This window comes from Conger conger, chromosome 8, assembly GCF_963514075.1.
Source record: "Conger conger chromosome 8, fConCon1.1, whole genome shotgun sequence".
NCBI classification, from domain to species: Eukaryota; Metazoa; Chordata; class Actinopteri; order Anguilliformes; family Congridae; genus Conger; species Conger conger.
In genome coordinates this window covers 13,972,242-13,986,922 of record NC_083767.1, presented here as the reverse complement: position 1 = coordinate 13,986,922, position 14,681 = coordinate 13,972,242, and the positions used below count along the sequence as shown (strand labels likewise).

The 14,681-nt window shown below is 39.2% G+C and overlaps 1 protein-coding gene across 1 annotated transcript in view; it reads left to right on the top strand.

Moving 5' to 3' along the window:
* The first annotated feature begins 4,206 nt into the window (after nucleotides 1–4,206).
* The window catches only part of ttc29 (tetratricopeptide repeat domain 29), a 49,447-nt gene continuing 38,972 nt past the window's right edge, over nucleotides 4,207–14,681 (top strand). The window contains exons 1-5 of the mRNA XM_061253184.1: nucleotides 4,207–4,250; nucleotides 4,915–5,040; nucleotides 5,422–5,511; nucleotides 8,170–8,393; nucleotides 12,554–12,739. Coding sequence (XP_061109168.1) covers nucleotides 4,919–5,040; nucleotides 5,422–5,511; nucleotides 8,170–8,393; nucleotides 12,554–12,739 — 622 coding nt within the window. The 5' untranslated portion in view covers nucleotides 4,207–4,250; nucleotides 4,915–4,918. The remainder of the gene's footprint in view (nucleotides 4,251–4,914; nucleotides 5,041–5,421; nucleotides 5,512–8,169; nucleotides 8,394–12,553; nucleotides 12,740–14,681) is intronic.

Genomic DNA, 14,681 nt, shown 5'->3' with positions numbered 1-14,681 from the left:
TTATTATTATTCATTATTATTATTATTATTATTATTAGTGGTAGTAGCAATGGTAGTAGTAGTATTGTTATTACTATTAGTTAGCCTCCTATACTACTGGATATGCATTCAGTGTCCTACCTTGTGACAAGATTGCAGGAAATGAATAGACCTTTCATCTGGAAGGATGTCGGCAGGCTGCAGGCAGAGAGCTGTGTAATGTAGGCTGTGATAATTGCAGCCTGCCCTGGGAACATGGCATCAAGGCCAAAGCAGTGATGGCTGCAAACCAGCATATCCTCTAATTATGGAGAGAACCTGCACAGACTCCGGGTGCTAATCAGTCTCTCGGAGACTTCAGCTTTACGTGGTTAGAGCAGATTTATGGCGCTCCTCCATACGCTTTTAATAAAGATGATATATTTCTCACCGAAGGAAAGAAATATCTCCTCAAATGCTAGAGTTTCTACCATGAAAGTGAACTGTAGGGTGATCCCATAGAACATTCTGGAGAGGGTGAAACGGAACGATGCAGAACAAAAACATCAAAGAAGGACGGAGGAGGGGAAAAATGAAAAAGAAAAGATCTGAAATATTTAGAGTGACCCCGACAGGTGGCCAAGAGTGCAATGCAGGGCTACGGATTAATCTTGATTAATACTACATGCTCGTTATGCTTGGGTTAAAATACACATTTGGCTCCCTACTTGAAAAGAAAGAAGGGTGATCCATATTTAACCAGGAGGAAATTATAAGATTTGTCTTTGCACGCTAATTAAATGACAATTAGGCTCGTTTTAAATGAGAAACTAAATCATGAATAAGTAGTTCTGGGTAACCAATCAGAACAGCGGGGGCTCAGTAGGTAAGAGCAATTGTCTGGCAGTCATAGGGTTGCTGGTTTGATCCCGCACTGGGTATGTCGAAGTGTTCCTGCACATGACACCTAACCCCCAAATGCTCCTGACGAGCTGGTTGGTGCAGCCTGATGAACTGGCATTGCAGCCAATCGCCGTTGGTGTGTGCGTGTGTGTGTGAGTGTGTTCACAAATGGGTAAATGAGAAGCATTAATTATACAGCAGTTTGATTAAAGGCGCTATATAAATGAATTCATTTACCATTTGCCACAGCGCTACACAATTCCACGTCCTGCGGGCCGCAGGGCCCATAGGTATTTGCTCCGTCTGTGCACGACGCCACCTGATTTCACAAATTATTTTACGTGCTTGGTTCAGATAATAAGCTAATTAGTGAAATTATGTGGTGTAGCGAACGGTTGAAGCAAATGCCTGGAGATACAGCGGCTCTCAGGAGGTGGAGTTGAGTCGCACTGATTCACCAGAACAAGGCCCTATTTCAGAAAGCAGGATTACTGTTAGCTGGTTAGCTGCAGAAGTAAAACATCGTAAAACCGGAGTTTAGGTGAAAGCCTTTGACTGCCAGTCAGTTATGCAGTGTCCTCCAGTTTAATTTCACATTGTTTCTGATAACAATTCACTCATATTTTAATGAATTTATAAACAAATTCACGCTAACTTACTTTGTCAACTTGCTACTTAAAAAATAACCGGAATGCTATCGTCTTTTTATTGTATTAATTTGCTTAATGAACAGAATTGTGTCACTTTCAAAGTTTCAAAAATCATGGCATAAGAATCAAACCACACTTCTATTCCAATCAAACAGAGAAACAGGGGGAGACAATGCCTTTAGTAGTTGGTTAAATGCAAAAAAAGGACTTGACCTTTGCCTCCTCTGCTTCAAGCTTTCACTGCTGATACAGTATGTGTTCTGACAGGCAAACTTCCCCTACAGGATCACACCAATGCCATACAGCTGCATATCACATGGAGGTTATAATGTAAGGATTAATATACCACAAATGTTTTCATATCTACAAAGTTTTCTTGATTTAATTTCTATTTAGAAGGAATAATATAGCTTTTTTTTTTAAGACACAGTGGCGGTGTAGCCACGATACACGGCTTGAGCTTAACCCCACATTGCTCCCCTGTCTAGTCTAATCAACTGTAAGTCGCTTTGGATAAAATGTAATGTAATGTATATTAAGTGGGGGTATATGCAGTTTTAGCATACATAAGTACTGTCACCTTTGCAGGTTAGCTCAATTCACTGTAAAACACTGTGTTTAATAATTGTAGGAACATTAAATATTATTTGTTAATTGAATGAATTTGCCACTATATTATGCTTTTTCTTAGGTGATAACGTGTGGTATAATGTGTATATAAATCTAATTTAGCCTTTCTTGCCTTCTGCAGATTTCTCATACTGCCTTGGCTATACAGTAGACTTGCAGCCGGTGGAGGGTACAGCATGTCTCAAGTTATTCTCAGTCTCTGCAGAAGTTATAAGCAGTCTCTAACAATGTGCTCTAACAATATGAACTCTAAATCTGACCTGAAACCTGATTGGTCCAAAAGAACTCCAGAATGCGAACGAGCAGCTGGGAGTAGCTCAGAAACAGCTCTTCCCGCAGAGAAGGTCTCTTATAGGCACTGCTGGGCCAAGCTTTATGAAATTCATGATATGTTAAAAAGAGTCTTCTGAAGCTCTTCCTATAACACAGGATGGAAACCTCATAGATAAGCAATAATTGATTAAATCAGGGACTGAGATTACCCCTTGTAGACACCCATGGGTATTTTTTTTTAAATATACTGGATTACTAGTATGTCTTTCATCTACATTTTATCAGCTTGATTCACTCTTCTTTCTCCCACAAATCTTTCCCCCCGCAATTCCTATTGATGGAGGAGATGAGCTTCCAAAAAGAAAGAAAGAAAATAACAACTTCAGTTGAACCAACTTCATCACCCAACCTCCAAAACTTAATTCAGGGTCATATTTTCAATCATTGGTTTTATAATATCATTATTATGATGCTAAAAAAACATATTTTTATTTCACTCAAGAAAGGGAGAAAAGTATGAAAATCAGGCCATGTTATGTTTCTCACATTGGTAATGTTTCTCACATTGTTCAAACACATCTGACACTAGTCTGAAAGCACAGCACACAGAGTAAAATATTCAGTGTTAAATAAACTCTAACAGATTCTATTTGGTCTCACTATGGCGAGAGTGGGACCAAATGCAATCTCTAAGAGTTGATTTAATACAGAACATTTTACTGTGCATTAATCTTCATAGACTAATATACTGTTGTTAAACCAAACTACCTAAAACACTCAATTACAATACATTCTGCTATGAATGCATATAATATAGGCTACATATAATGAACAGCAGAAATTGTTATATTTTTGATGTTATACATTTACTTAGATATTATTATTAGATTACCCTGCATTCCAAGATAAACTTCTATTAATAAGTGTCCCAAGACATTTACTCAGTTATGGTATTTAGGAGCTGTAAATGCTTATTGGCCTGCATACTTCCCACATAAATAAAATTCTTATTGGCCTTACATCATTCATTTTTGAGTGTTCATATGCACTGTTGTCCTAGAACAGAAGCAAAGTTTTGCCTTTCCCACTACATTTAGATTCTAAATCATATTGTTTCCACAAAAAAAGTTATTGTCATTTTGCAATGTTTTTGATCAGTTAATTCATGAATTAATAATTTGTCGGGGGAAGAAAATCACAATGCACATTTTATGAAAAGATTACTCATGTTACAAATGTTAAAATTGGACATGCAGTGGTGAAGCAGGGGTGAAATTAAAGGAAAAATAGATAAATATTAGATAGCCTAAATCTTATTTAAAATAGAGCAGGTAGATATAGATTTTGGCTACATTCTGAAGGATGTAAATAAAGCAGATATACGGAATAAAGTTTTAAATTAAGAGGAGAGAATGAATGTTGGGCAGCATTAGTGAGAAGATGAGAGCATATCTGACTCACTAGAGAGAGCGACGTGTGGAAGGAATGGTTTCAGCAAAAGGACGGGTTCACAGAAGACCTATGGCTTTAGGTAATGCTATACATGGAAGTGTGACCATGACAGAGTAATACACCACAGACACATATTTATGAGACACATCATGAAAAACTCACCGCAAGACAACAATGCGCATCTATATCATAATTTGTTTTTATATATTTAAGATTTAAATATCTGCATTTCTTCCGCGCTGTTGAAAGATTAACATGTGACTAAAAGAAGTGTCAGCGGCGTATTTTGTGTGACTTAAAAGTTTATGCGCCCTCCTGATTTGCGTTGCTATAACGACGACGTTGTTATACTTCTCGCGGCCGTGTGTGGTCAACAAGAGCTTGGTGAGCAGGACGGTGAAAGCAGGCAGCCCTTGAAAACCAGTCCATTTAAGATTTTCACATTCTTTGTCAAACTACAGTACTATTCGTTTAAAGGCGGTGTTTGAAGTACACAACTGTTAACTGTTATTATTTTTTTCACTGCGAGTTTGTATTCTGTCAATCCAAATTAAAGTTTGCAGCGTTAGCCTAGCTAGTTAGAATCATTAGCATTAAGTGGAGAACCTTTAGTTCACTAAGATTGATATATTTATAATCCTCTGCCGGGGAAAATCTCAGACTTGGTGAGTAAATTTAATATCGGTATTTGCGATGTGTCAATGTTGCGTCAAGTTAAATGGTTTGATTCAGTATGAGTAGGGCTACCCACGTTGGCGAGCTAAAGCTTACGTTAAGGCGCATACAGGTGGGCTAGCACCCCAGTTGCATACAAACTACAGAATACAGTTCTGTGAACTAAATAGCCTCATTTACAGTAATTCCGAGCCATGGAATTGTGTTACATTAGCTAGAATGCTAATCTCCACCTGGCAACACAATCACGGTTTAATCAGAGCTGTCTGGCAAATGATACTCAATTGCAAAAAGATGTGTTCCAACCAAGTTATTTGTCGACATTGCTTCGTCTAAAAATGTAATGACTTATCTGAATATGTATTCTTTACAGGGAAATGTTGACTCCAGCCGTGCTCAGGGATAATGTGCCCTTTTTGCCACCCATAAGAAATACAGACAAACTTTTACAGTCTCGAGAAAAACTCGGAGGAAGAATCTCTCAGACGTCAAAAGTCAGGTGAGATCCTCATGTATACTGTACGCTCAAGGTTAAGTTTGTGTCAATTATTTTGAATGTTATATATATGTTAGCTCCACCTTTAATGACGGATGGATGTACATGAAGCAGTTTTAACTGCTAACTGTTCTGAATTCAGAAAAACAAAAAGAAAGGCCTATTGTTCAGGTTTGATTTATGTATTAAGTTATTTTACGGAGCAAAGCTGGCTACTGGGGACATTATTTGGACTGTGCATGTAAGTGAGGAAGCCCGGATGATTTTATGTTTCATTATAAAAACAGACTGTTTGATGTTCCGCTGGTGTGTGTGTTAATAAAGGTTATGAATATGTGTTACCCTGTACGAAATATACTTAGTTAATATAGTTCTGTATTTTAGGCCACAGTCTAGAGGCAGAGAAACTGAATCATCTAGTCCAATGGAAGACGACAGCAAGAAATACAGCCTCACTAAAGATGAGGTAGCACTGTGAGTAGTTTTTCTGAATCCCTTTGTTAAAGTTGTATGTTTACATTATAATTTAATCCACACACTCATACATTTGGAAGTGATATTAACAGGTGCGTCCATGCAGTAAAGTTGCAACAAAGATACTTGAGATTGACGAACTTCATTCAGTTCAGTTGAATCAGGTATTGAGTGTATTAAACAGTTCATACTGTACCTATAGTATACGGGAATGTTTCTCACCATTCAGTCCTGGTTGTTATTCCAGCTCTGCACGAATGTGAGGAAAGATCCCAATGTATTAGGTCCTGTACAATATATATAATTCGGAAAGATTTCTAGGAAATTTAGGAAGGAAACTTTAATGATTAAGTGTGAATTACTCTTTTTACCGTGTCCTCGTTGGTTTCATAGTTGTAAGGCAGGTGGAAAATGCACACCCTTACTTATTGTTCACTGAAAGAGTGGGAACACACTACAACCTCTGAGCTAATCTGAGTTTTGCAGAAAGAAGGATAGTGAAGAGCAGCTTCTATTAAACTAGCTTTTAAAAAAAACTTTTAACTATTTTCATTTGTTTTTCTCTCACCTCCTCATTGATTCACGAAGCAAAATACAAGCGAAAGTAAGTAGTTTGAATAATACAAATTGCTGATACAACAATTGATATGGTCAGTGTTTAACTCTTCTAGTTATTGCAGTCACTCTAAGATGCATTACCTCAGCTGTGCTATATTTAAATTAGCAATTAGAATGAAACAGTAAAAGCCAGCTGTATTTTTTTACGCCAGCGGCTGCAGTTCCTAAACGCATGGTCTTAATTCCCATTCAGCAAAGACTGGTGATCTTACATTAGGTGAATGCAGTCATCCTTTACTAAAAACAGTTATTGTGTTATTGTACAGGTAATGAGCTGAAGCCATAAGGCTGTAGCGTTGAACATATGACCAGGAAGTGATGTGTCTTGACGCTACACCAAAGAACACTAGATGTTTCCATTAGACAATCAATAAATATAATTAAAATACAAAAACATATTGCACATATGCAGTGTGATATGTGCACTCTGAAAGACTATTTTAATTGTTATATGAATTTAAAAAAATAGGTATTGTGGTTGGCATAGACAAAACTGGACATACATGCAGAATTTAGTTCCATTTGATATAGTTCTGATGTCAAAGCTGGCAAAGAGTTGATTGATGCATTTTGTTAAAATGTGTAACTTCTTATAACACATATTATTTTTCTACATTTAATTTATCTACTGGAAAATATAAAGATAACTGGAAGTTGTTGTTCGATTGATTATGTTGTGGCTGATTTTCTGTCAGTACGAAATCATCCTTGTCCAATTTAGTTTACATGTTGTTTGTCATGTTGTAGTTTGAATATTGACCAATAGATGTCCCCACAAACCATACAACTAACAAGTCATGCATTTTTTTGGTGTCGCAAAACTTTACTTTTTGATTCCTTGTTATTATGTTAATTGTAATTACAGAAACTACAGAATTTATTATACTTTTTGGTTAATTAACACTTTTATTTGTGGGGTTGTCAACTGTTATGCCAGTTATTTTTATGGTGATATATGATGCCACAAACAGACTCATTCATTTTGATTTACTGCTGCAAAACATTAAGAATGACAGTGTTAATTGTCGATTAGGTCATAAAACATATTTTGCCCTCAACTGTGAATAATTGACTTAAGTGTATTTTCTTTTTTTTACCTTTATAGACGTTCTTTTTTCAGGGACCACTTAAATTACAATGGCTTGCAAATTAAAACGGCATAACATAAGTCACAAATCTTAAATTTAGAGAAAGTTCATTCAGTTCAGTTGAATCAGTTATTGAGTGTACTACATCACGTAGGGTCCTTATCTTTACTTAAAGATAATGTATGAATCATTGTATAAATCGTGATTGTTACAATAAACATCTGTTTGCTAAATTAACAATATTATGGCTATGGGTCAAGTCAATATTGAAGATAAACTAAAGAAAATAAAATTGGTTCACATGGGCTTGGAAGAAATTTACTTATTTTTATTTCAAAGGTAACATGCTACCTGTAAGACTAATATTAATTCACAAAGTCAATTCACAATATTTCTTCTAAATCTGAATCTCTTTAATCACCAAGGAAATGCAATGTGTATAGTACTTCTGAATACCCAAAGAACATTGAAAATTGTTCCCTTAAATCTGTACACACCATTTGAACAGACATTTAAAAGGTGCAGAAAACTATAAAATGCTAAGAAAGCACGCCTTATTAGCTTGTCTTTCTCAGCAGTGTTGCATATCCCATCAACACATTTTGATAGGTTAGGTCTTTCACATGTGGGAGTACCATATGGGCCAGGAAGGCACAGTGTGGGTGGGTAGCGCTTCCAGTTCATGTGAACCGTAGCAAAGGCCCAGACGCAGTTCAGAACAGAGACAAATATCTTCATGAATGTTACATCTGAATTTTCCAAACTCTTTCAAGAAAGAAAAAAAGGAATGCAAATTTGAGCGCCGCCAAGACGTCTCGAAACACCTCCGTGCTTCCCATAGGAGCCCTCACTTCTTACGGAGCAGCTGGATACTTACGTCTGGCAATTCCGATTTAGGAATTAACCTTTCCCGCCTCACCTCCTCTCCACCCACCGACGTGTGTATTCCCAGTTTCCGGAATTGTCACAAGCAGAGCGTGTGCGTGGACATGCTGCGCCAGGGGTACCACCGGTCCTTCAGCGAGCTCCTGGCACTCCTCCACCGCTGGAACGCCACCAGGGACGCGTCGGAGCGGGGGTCCGACATCTGGGAGCAGCAGCCGCTGGAGGAGCAGGACCACAAGCTGGATCAGCTTTGCCACTTCCTGACCAGGGCCGAGGCGGCCCAGAGAGCAGGTAAAGCAGGGGGTTATGGGTGCGCAGCCATTACCTGCAGGGGGGAGGAGATCCGGGTAAACGGTTCTGAGCTGAATTTATCACCTACCCAAAAGTTAGCACATCAAAATCCTTAGCATGGTCTGTTATCATCAGTAATCAGTAAAAAAAGGGTGTGAAATGAATACCCATCGTCAGCCAAACACCATTCAAATTCTGATTGTGGCTGGTAAGATTTGGCAGGTAACCAACCAAGTTGTCTTATATTGTAAAAGGTGATGTGGCTGGTAAATGTTGAAAAGGGCTGGTGATTTTCATTGGGTGAAAAACGTCAATTTCATGCCCTGGTAATACTGGCTGAATCCACTGATGTGTAGGGTTACATTAATGTTTATTCAAGGTATCAAATGTATTGACACAAATTTAATAAACCCTAAATCACTTTTTTGAGTTGTAAGGCTGAGTGTCTATACCAGTTATCCTATTGTTTAAATTTTTATTTTTATTTTTATGAAACTGTGACGCTCCATTTTGTGTAAATAAAGAGCAACCCTGACTGAAAAGTTTCGTTTGAGCCACGCCCCAATCCGTGACGGGGCGCCAGGGTGAAAACCTGCATCAGTCGGCAAGAGCAGACACGCCCGCAAACAAATCATAATCTCTCCAGGCTCAAGCCCTGAGGGACTGAAGTCTGATGGAGTTTCCATATGAAATAAACCAAGCCGTCACAAGTTACAAGTCTTTAAATGAGCGCAAAATGTAGTAAAATCAATTAATTCAAAACACCAGAAAGGCGCCACGTGGCTTTACACACAGAAAACGGGTTTAAAACCCAGATTTGCACTTTATTTCATTGCCAAGAAGCCCCTGGCTAACAACAGCTAACGGCATTAGCAACAGCTAACGGCATTAGCCTATAAAATGAAGTCGTTAAAATGTGATGGTAAAAGTGAAACTGAATGATTTTGATCAAGTAGGTAGTCTGGTTAGTTAGTCCAGCTAATACTGACAATCCAGCTAATTAATTCATCTTTTTTTTTCTATCCATTCGTAGTCATTTTTGACGATGAAGTGTCACTGACTGCCAACCCCCCAACTGACACCATCGTCTTGTTCCAAATCTTTTAAAATTGTGCAGTGGGCGGAGACTGGGCGGAGACTGGGCAGAAGCTGGTGTTCCATTACTCTTTCACAGAAGAAAGGAGGCGGGGCCTCATCAGGCCTCAATAGGGAATATCTTTCCAGGCTCATATTTGTGAGATGTCTGGCGTGCATTACATAAAAATACAGAGGTAGTTGCCTGAACTCTGGCCACCTTTGCAACCAGAAATATATTAAAGTCACTGTAAACGCAGTGTTATTGCATGTGAGTGCGAGAGCTTTGCGATTGAGGGGACAAATTTAATAACTGAGGAAATGATATCGTCTCAGCTGGTCTCTGAACTGGATCGTGATTGCCACAGCTGCATTTTTCTGCTGTGAAACCGTGAAAAAAAGCTTATGACAGCTGAGCTTACAATGGCATTTTTAAGAGCATAGAGTATGTTAGATTTGTATTGATCCTGCAAGATGATATTCAATGGCTGAGGTATACCTATGTATATTGAAAGGCTGCTTTTGTTAGACAGTTTGCAGTGCCAAGAGTAAACATTACTGTCATATTCTTAACAGATTCCCTTACCTAGGGCTTTTTCACAGTGCTTACATGTACATTCTGTTCACAGCTCGGTTGGCACTGATAAAGTTGCCTTTCAGCATACAGGTGTGGAGAAGCAACAGCCGTGTCCCTTCTGAGATTCAAACTCGTGACCCTTACAGTCGGTCCACTGCCCTGTGGTCCAGCTGGATACATATTCACTCTAATGCCTCCCATGTGACCACCTGTTGGAATCAGAGTGGAGAGGGGAATGGATTGGGATTTGACAAGGGGTTATGCATTCAAATTCTGCGGGCAGTGTTGGGTGCTTCCCTTTGGTGAGACTCTTTACCTAAATCTCTCCAGGAAATAGCCAGTTGCGCTGTGTAAAAAGGTAGCCTACTGTAAGTCTGCATAAACGCATCTCTTACGGGAATTAATAATGCAAATGTCTTAGTTAACGGCTCAGTGAAACAGGATCTGAGGCTTATTAATGTGATGTAACAAGATGATACAGCTATATTTAGGGAGTTCCCCAAGTTCTGAAGTAGTAAGCCACAGCTGAAAAGTAGCCAGCTAGGGGTGGGGGTCGAGGACAAGGTTTTGCAGTATCAACTACATTTTTTGTACATATGTATATCTTTTGAAGAACATAAAGTTTCATTTTGATACAAAACTTTACCTTACCAACGACTAATATGCAACACCTTTTGGTCATTTTCTGGCCGGACCCAAATTTGGCATTATACCATTTTTGAATAGATTATCTATTTGACTTCATTTTGCTTATGGCTGTTCTCAACCAAGTATTTCAAGTACACCAAGTGACACTGATGTAGGAAGCCATCAAATTGTTTTATTTTGAATTAAGCTTCTCGTTGAAATGATGAAAACATGCCAAGACATAGCATTAACGACTCATTATTTTGTACATAAGAAGGATTATTATACCTTTTGAACTACATAACGTTTCATTTTGATACAAAACTTCCCGCCTTACCAGCTCCTTGTTGGTCATTTTCTGGCTGGACCCAAATTTGGCATTGTATAATTTTGAATACATTATCTATTTGACTTCATTTTCTCTGTGGCTGCGAGTCTACGAGTCCAAAATTGACAAAGCCAAATTTCCATTTGCTAGTGCTTTTTGTTTAGAGCTGATATCTCTAAAATGACAGACCCAATGAGGTTAATGTTCTGGATTTTCTAAAATATATAGAGAATATTTACACAAAGTTTGAGCAAAATTGGAGTGGTCAACTCTCACACCTCGAGTTGATTCTTCACAGAATGACCCCAAAGAGATGCTGACTGAGAATATGAACACAAATTTCAGCAGTAAATGTAAAACGCGTTGCTCTTTCTTTTTGTTTCACAAAGCCAGTGATTGTCTGCTACCCAGCACTTTTTTTTCTTAAGCCATGATGGAGCTGTAAAAAGGCAAAGTGAAGGCTGCACTAGAACAGGGGAAATTGCACGCACTACCAGTGGGCTATATTTCCAATATCAGCACCAACGTAAAGCGGTCGCATAGCTAGGATTGTTTCCCTCATGCACACACGATTTTTTGACTGCCAGCACCTAGCGCCATTCATTTTCTATGGGCCACAGTGGAGGCTGCATAATTGGTGAAAACTTTGAGACAGAACAGAGAAAAGTGGGGACTTCTCTGTGTTACATTTTTGAGTGGGATTCCACTCTGACATCAGCAGACAACGAGCTAGACTGACAACAGTGCCTGAATCGGGCTTTAGGCTATGTTGTTTTCATTTGACTAATTGTGGTTCAGGGGAGTTAACAAAAAATGACAAGCAACATTACAACAGGCAAACTGTCGAAAGAAAGGGGCGTTTATCTTTGTTCAAAGTTCAGAAATCGAATTAAACTTAACCTGCCACACAAATGAACACAACCAACATCTTTTTTTGATTCTGGCTGATTAATTCAACGAGAGGGCTGGAGTAAGAACATGTCACCAACAAAATAGATGGCCGAGACGATTGAAAAATGAACATCACGTTGTATCAGGTGGCTAGTTACTGCACATTTTCCTCCTTCAAAAGCAGCCGGCCTTTACCAGCACAGTAATCGGCTAAAGATGACTAACCGCTTTACTGCACTTGGATAAGAAATCTGAATAAAAACAGGGCTTTCTGTTCATTCTCAAAGCTGCTGTGGCCCCATTGTGGACTTCGATTCATTGTCAATCCTTTGCTTCAAGTCAGGGCTGCCCATCCCTGTTCCTGGAGATTGAGCGTCCTGTAGGTTTTCATAGCATAGTTAGGGTTGGAGTGAAAACCTACAGGACGGTAGTTCTCCAGGAACAGGGATGGGCACCCCTGCTTCAAGTCATTGCATGGCCACTTCATGAGAAGGCACAATCAGATCTCAGATACATAACTGGGAGTTACGGACTGAACGGTTAACTGAGCACAGTACGAGCCCGTAATCGCCAGGGAAGAGAAGCGGTTTGACTCGGAGTGGTGGTGGACTTTCGTAGGCATCAGAAAGCATTGGTGTGAGCCCTGTGCTGTTCTCCTTGCAGATCTGTATGAGGAGGTGTATGAGCACCAGGTCTCCCTGGCCCGATACTTTGTGGAGCCTGAGGACAAGTGGCTGTCGCACCACTTCTACGAGAGCAGCCTGGTCACGGCCCGCAAGGTGAAGACGGACTGGGGGAGGAAGGAGGCCGAGGCCAACTCCAACATGGGCCACGTGTGCACTGAGCGAGGTGAGCTCCAAAACCTTCCCTGTGCTTGTACTTCTGTTTCTTAATCTCTTCTACTTGCTAGTGTTTCTCAGACTATGGCTCAGGACCCAGAATGAGTCTGTCCTCGTACACTGTATTGCAGTGGTAACCAACCCTATCCCTGCAGTTCCATCATCCTGTATGTTTTCACTGCAACCCTAACAAAGCTCACCTCATTCAAAAGCTAGAGATCTCGTTGAGCTGATAATTAGCAGCATCAGGTGTGTCAAATTAGGGTTGAAATGAAAACCTGCAGGCAGTAGATCTGGTTTGGTTACCACTGGTGTATTGAAAGGTATTACTGATCCCTGAAAGGTGCTGTGTTTCTAATTTTGGGTCCTGACATGAAAAAATATTTCTAATTTGGGTCTCAATATTATACATTTCCAGAACCAGTTTGCCCAGTATTAATCTCAGTTTGCCTTTTAGCAAGAAGCTAATTAAAATGCAATTCCTTATTGGACATTCATGCAAAACCAGATAGCAATGCTGCTTTTAGTACAGAGGGGTTTAAGTTCAGTGCACTGAAAAATATATTTGGGTCTATCTGTGTGGTGTTGGGGGTTACAGTAATGAATTTGTTGGTAAATTGCTACCTAATGGGTTTTTTTTGTTGGGGGGGGGGGGGTTGGATTTATTGTATAGGGAAACCATTGTCCACGTTCTAATTGTGTATTCAATTCTAAAGAAAGCCATTCTGTCTTTAAAGTTAATTATATTGAGCTTCATTAGGTGAGTACATTTGAATGGCAATACTTCTGGAGCATTGATTACCATTTTTTAAATACGATGTTAAAAAACCATAGCACAAATGACAGTTACAGTTATTTTATAAAAACCTGTGGTGATGGAGGATCGACATCGTAATCAATTATTTAGATGTACTTTCTTCATGAGAGCTCAAGTGGTGTTGATCTACCTTCCATCCTGTTCACAGGGAGTGCATATCCAAGGTGGAAATTTCAATGGTTAAATGACAGTCCTTGCTTTTTATTGTCTTGTCACTAATGCAATGTTGCAGACTGTCAACAATTAGCTTGGTCTGTGAAATGATTTAAATGAATGAGTTAAAATGCAAATTTTTGGGAAAACTTAGAGAGCTGTCCCTGTACCAATGTAAATAATACACAGCACATTTCAACAGGGTAAACAGGGAAGAGTATACACTGTTACATCTTCCTTAGAGACCTGATAAAAGACAGAGCAGTATCAAAATGTGGTCTACTGTCCTACACCCTGTTTATTAAGATGTGTACCAGATAGTGGGCTCATTCCAATCGCCTATTTTTCTCCACGTTTTTCCTTTCCTTGATCCTGAAGTTAGGAATGCTAAATCTTTTCTTTGCGCAAGAAAACATCAGCGCCTCCTTTGCGGAAGTATTTTTCCGCGAAGCCTAACCTATAAATGATCAATCTGTCCTTTCTCCCCAACTGCCACACATCTGCCACGTCTGGAACTGGCTTGAAACTGACATTTGAAGGGGCAAGGACAGTCCATTTGCCTAATTCATGTTTTCTCAATTTCCCCGTCTTCATTTCTTTTTCCTGCCACCTTTCCTCTACCGATGGGTGGAGCTAGGAGTTCAGACTTTTTCCACTAAACTGTGGTACAATGGTGCACCTCTTCTAAGAAAAGATAGGAAGTATGTACTGTAATAGGCCTTTATTCAGGGGTGTACATTGTACCCATGGCTATGAGAAAGTGAGCTTTTTTTATGTTGGATGCGGCCAGGATTTTTTAATAAGCCTGTTAAGGCATCAACAGGGATTTATTTTCAAATATTTATACATTTTTTCCCCCATAAACAGATTAATCTCGAGCTTTCATTCTATGCATGTTAAATGATGACAGTGAGATATAAATTCTGATCTTGACTAATCGGACGATTTCTGACACTATTTGTACCCAGTTGTATTGAATAAT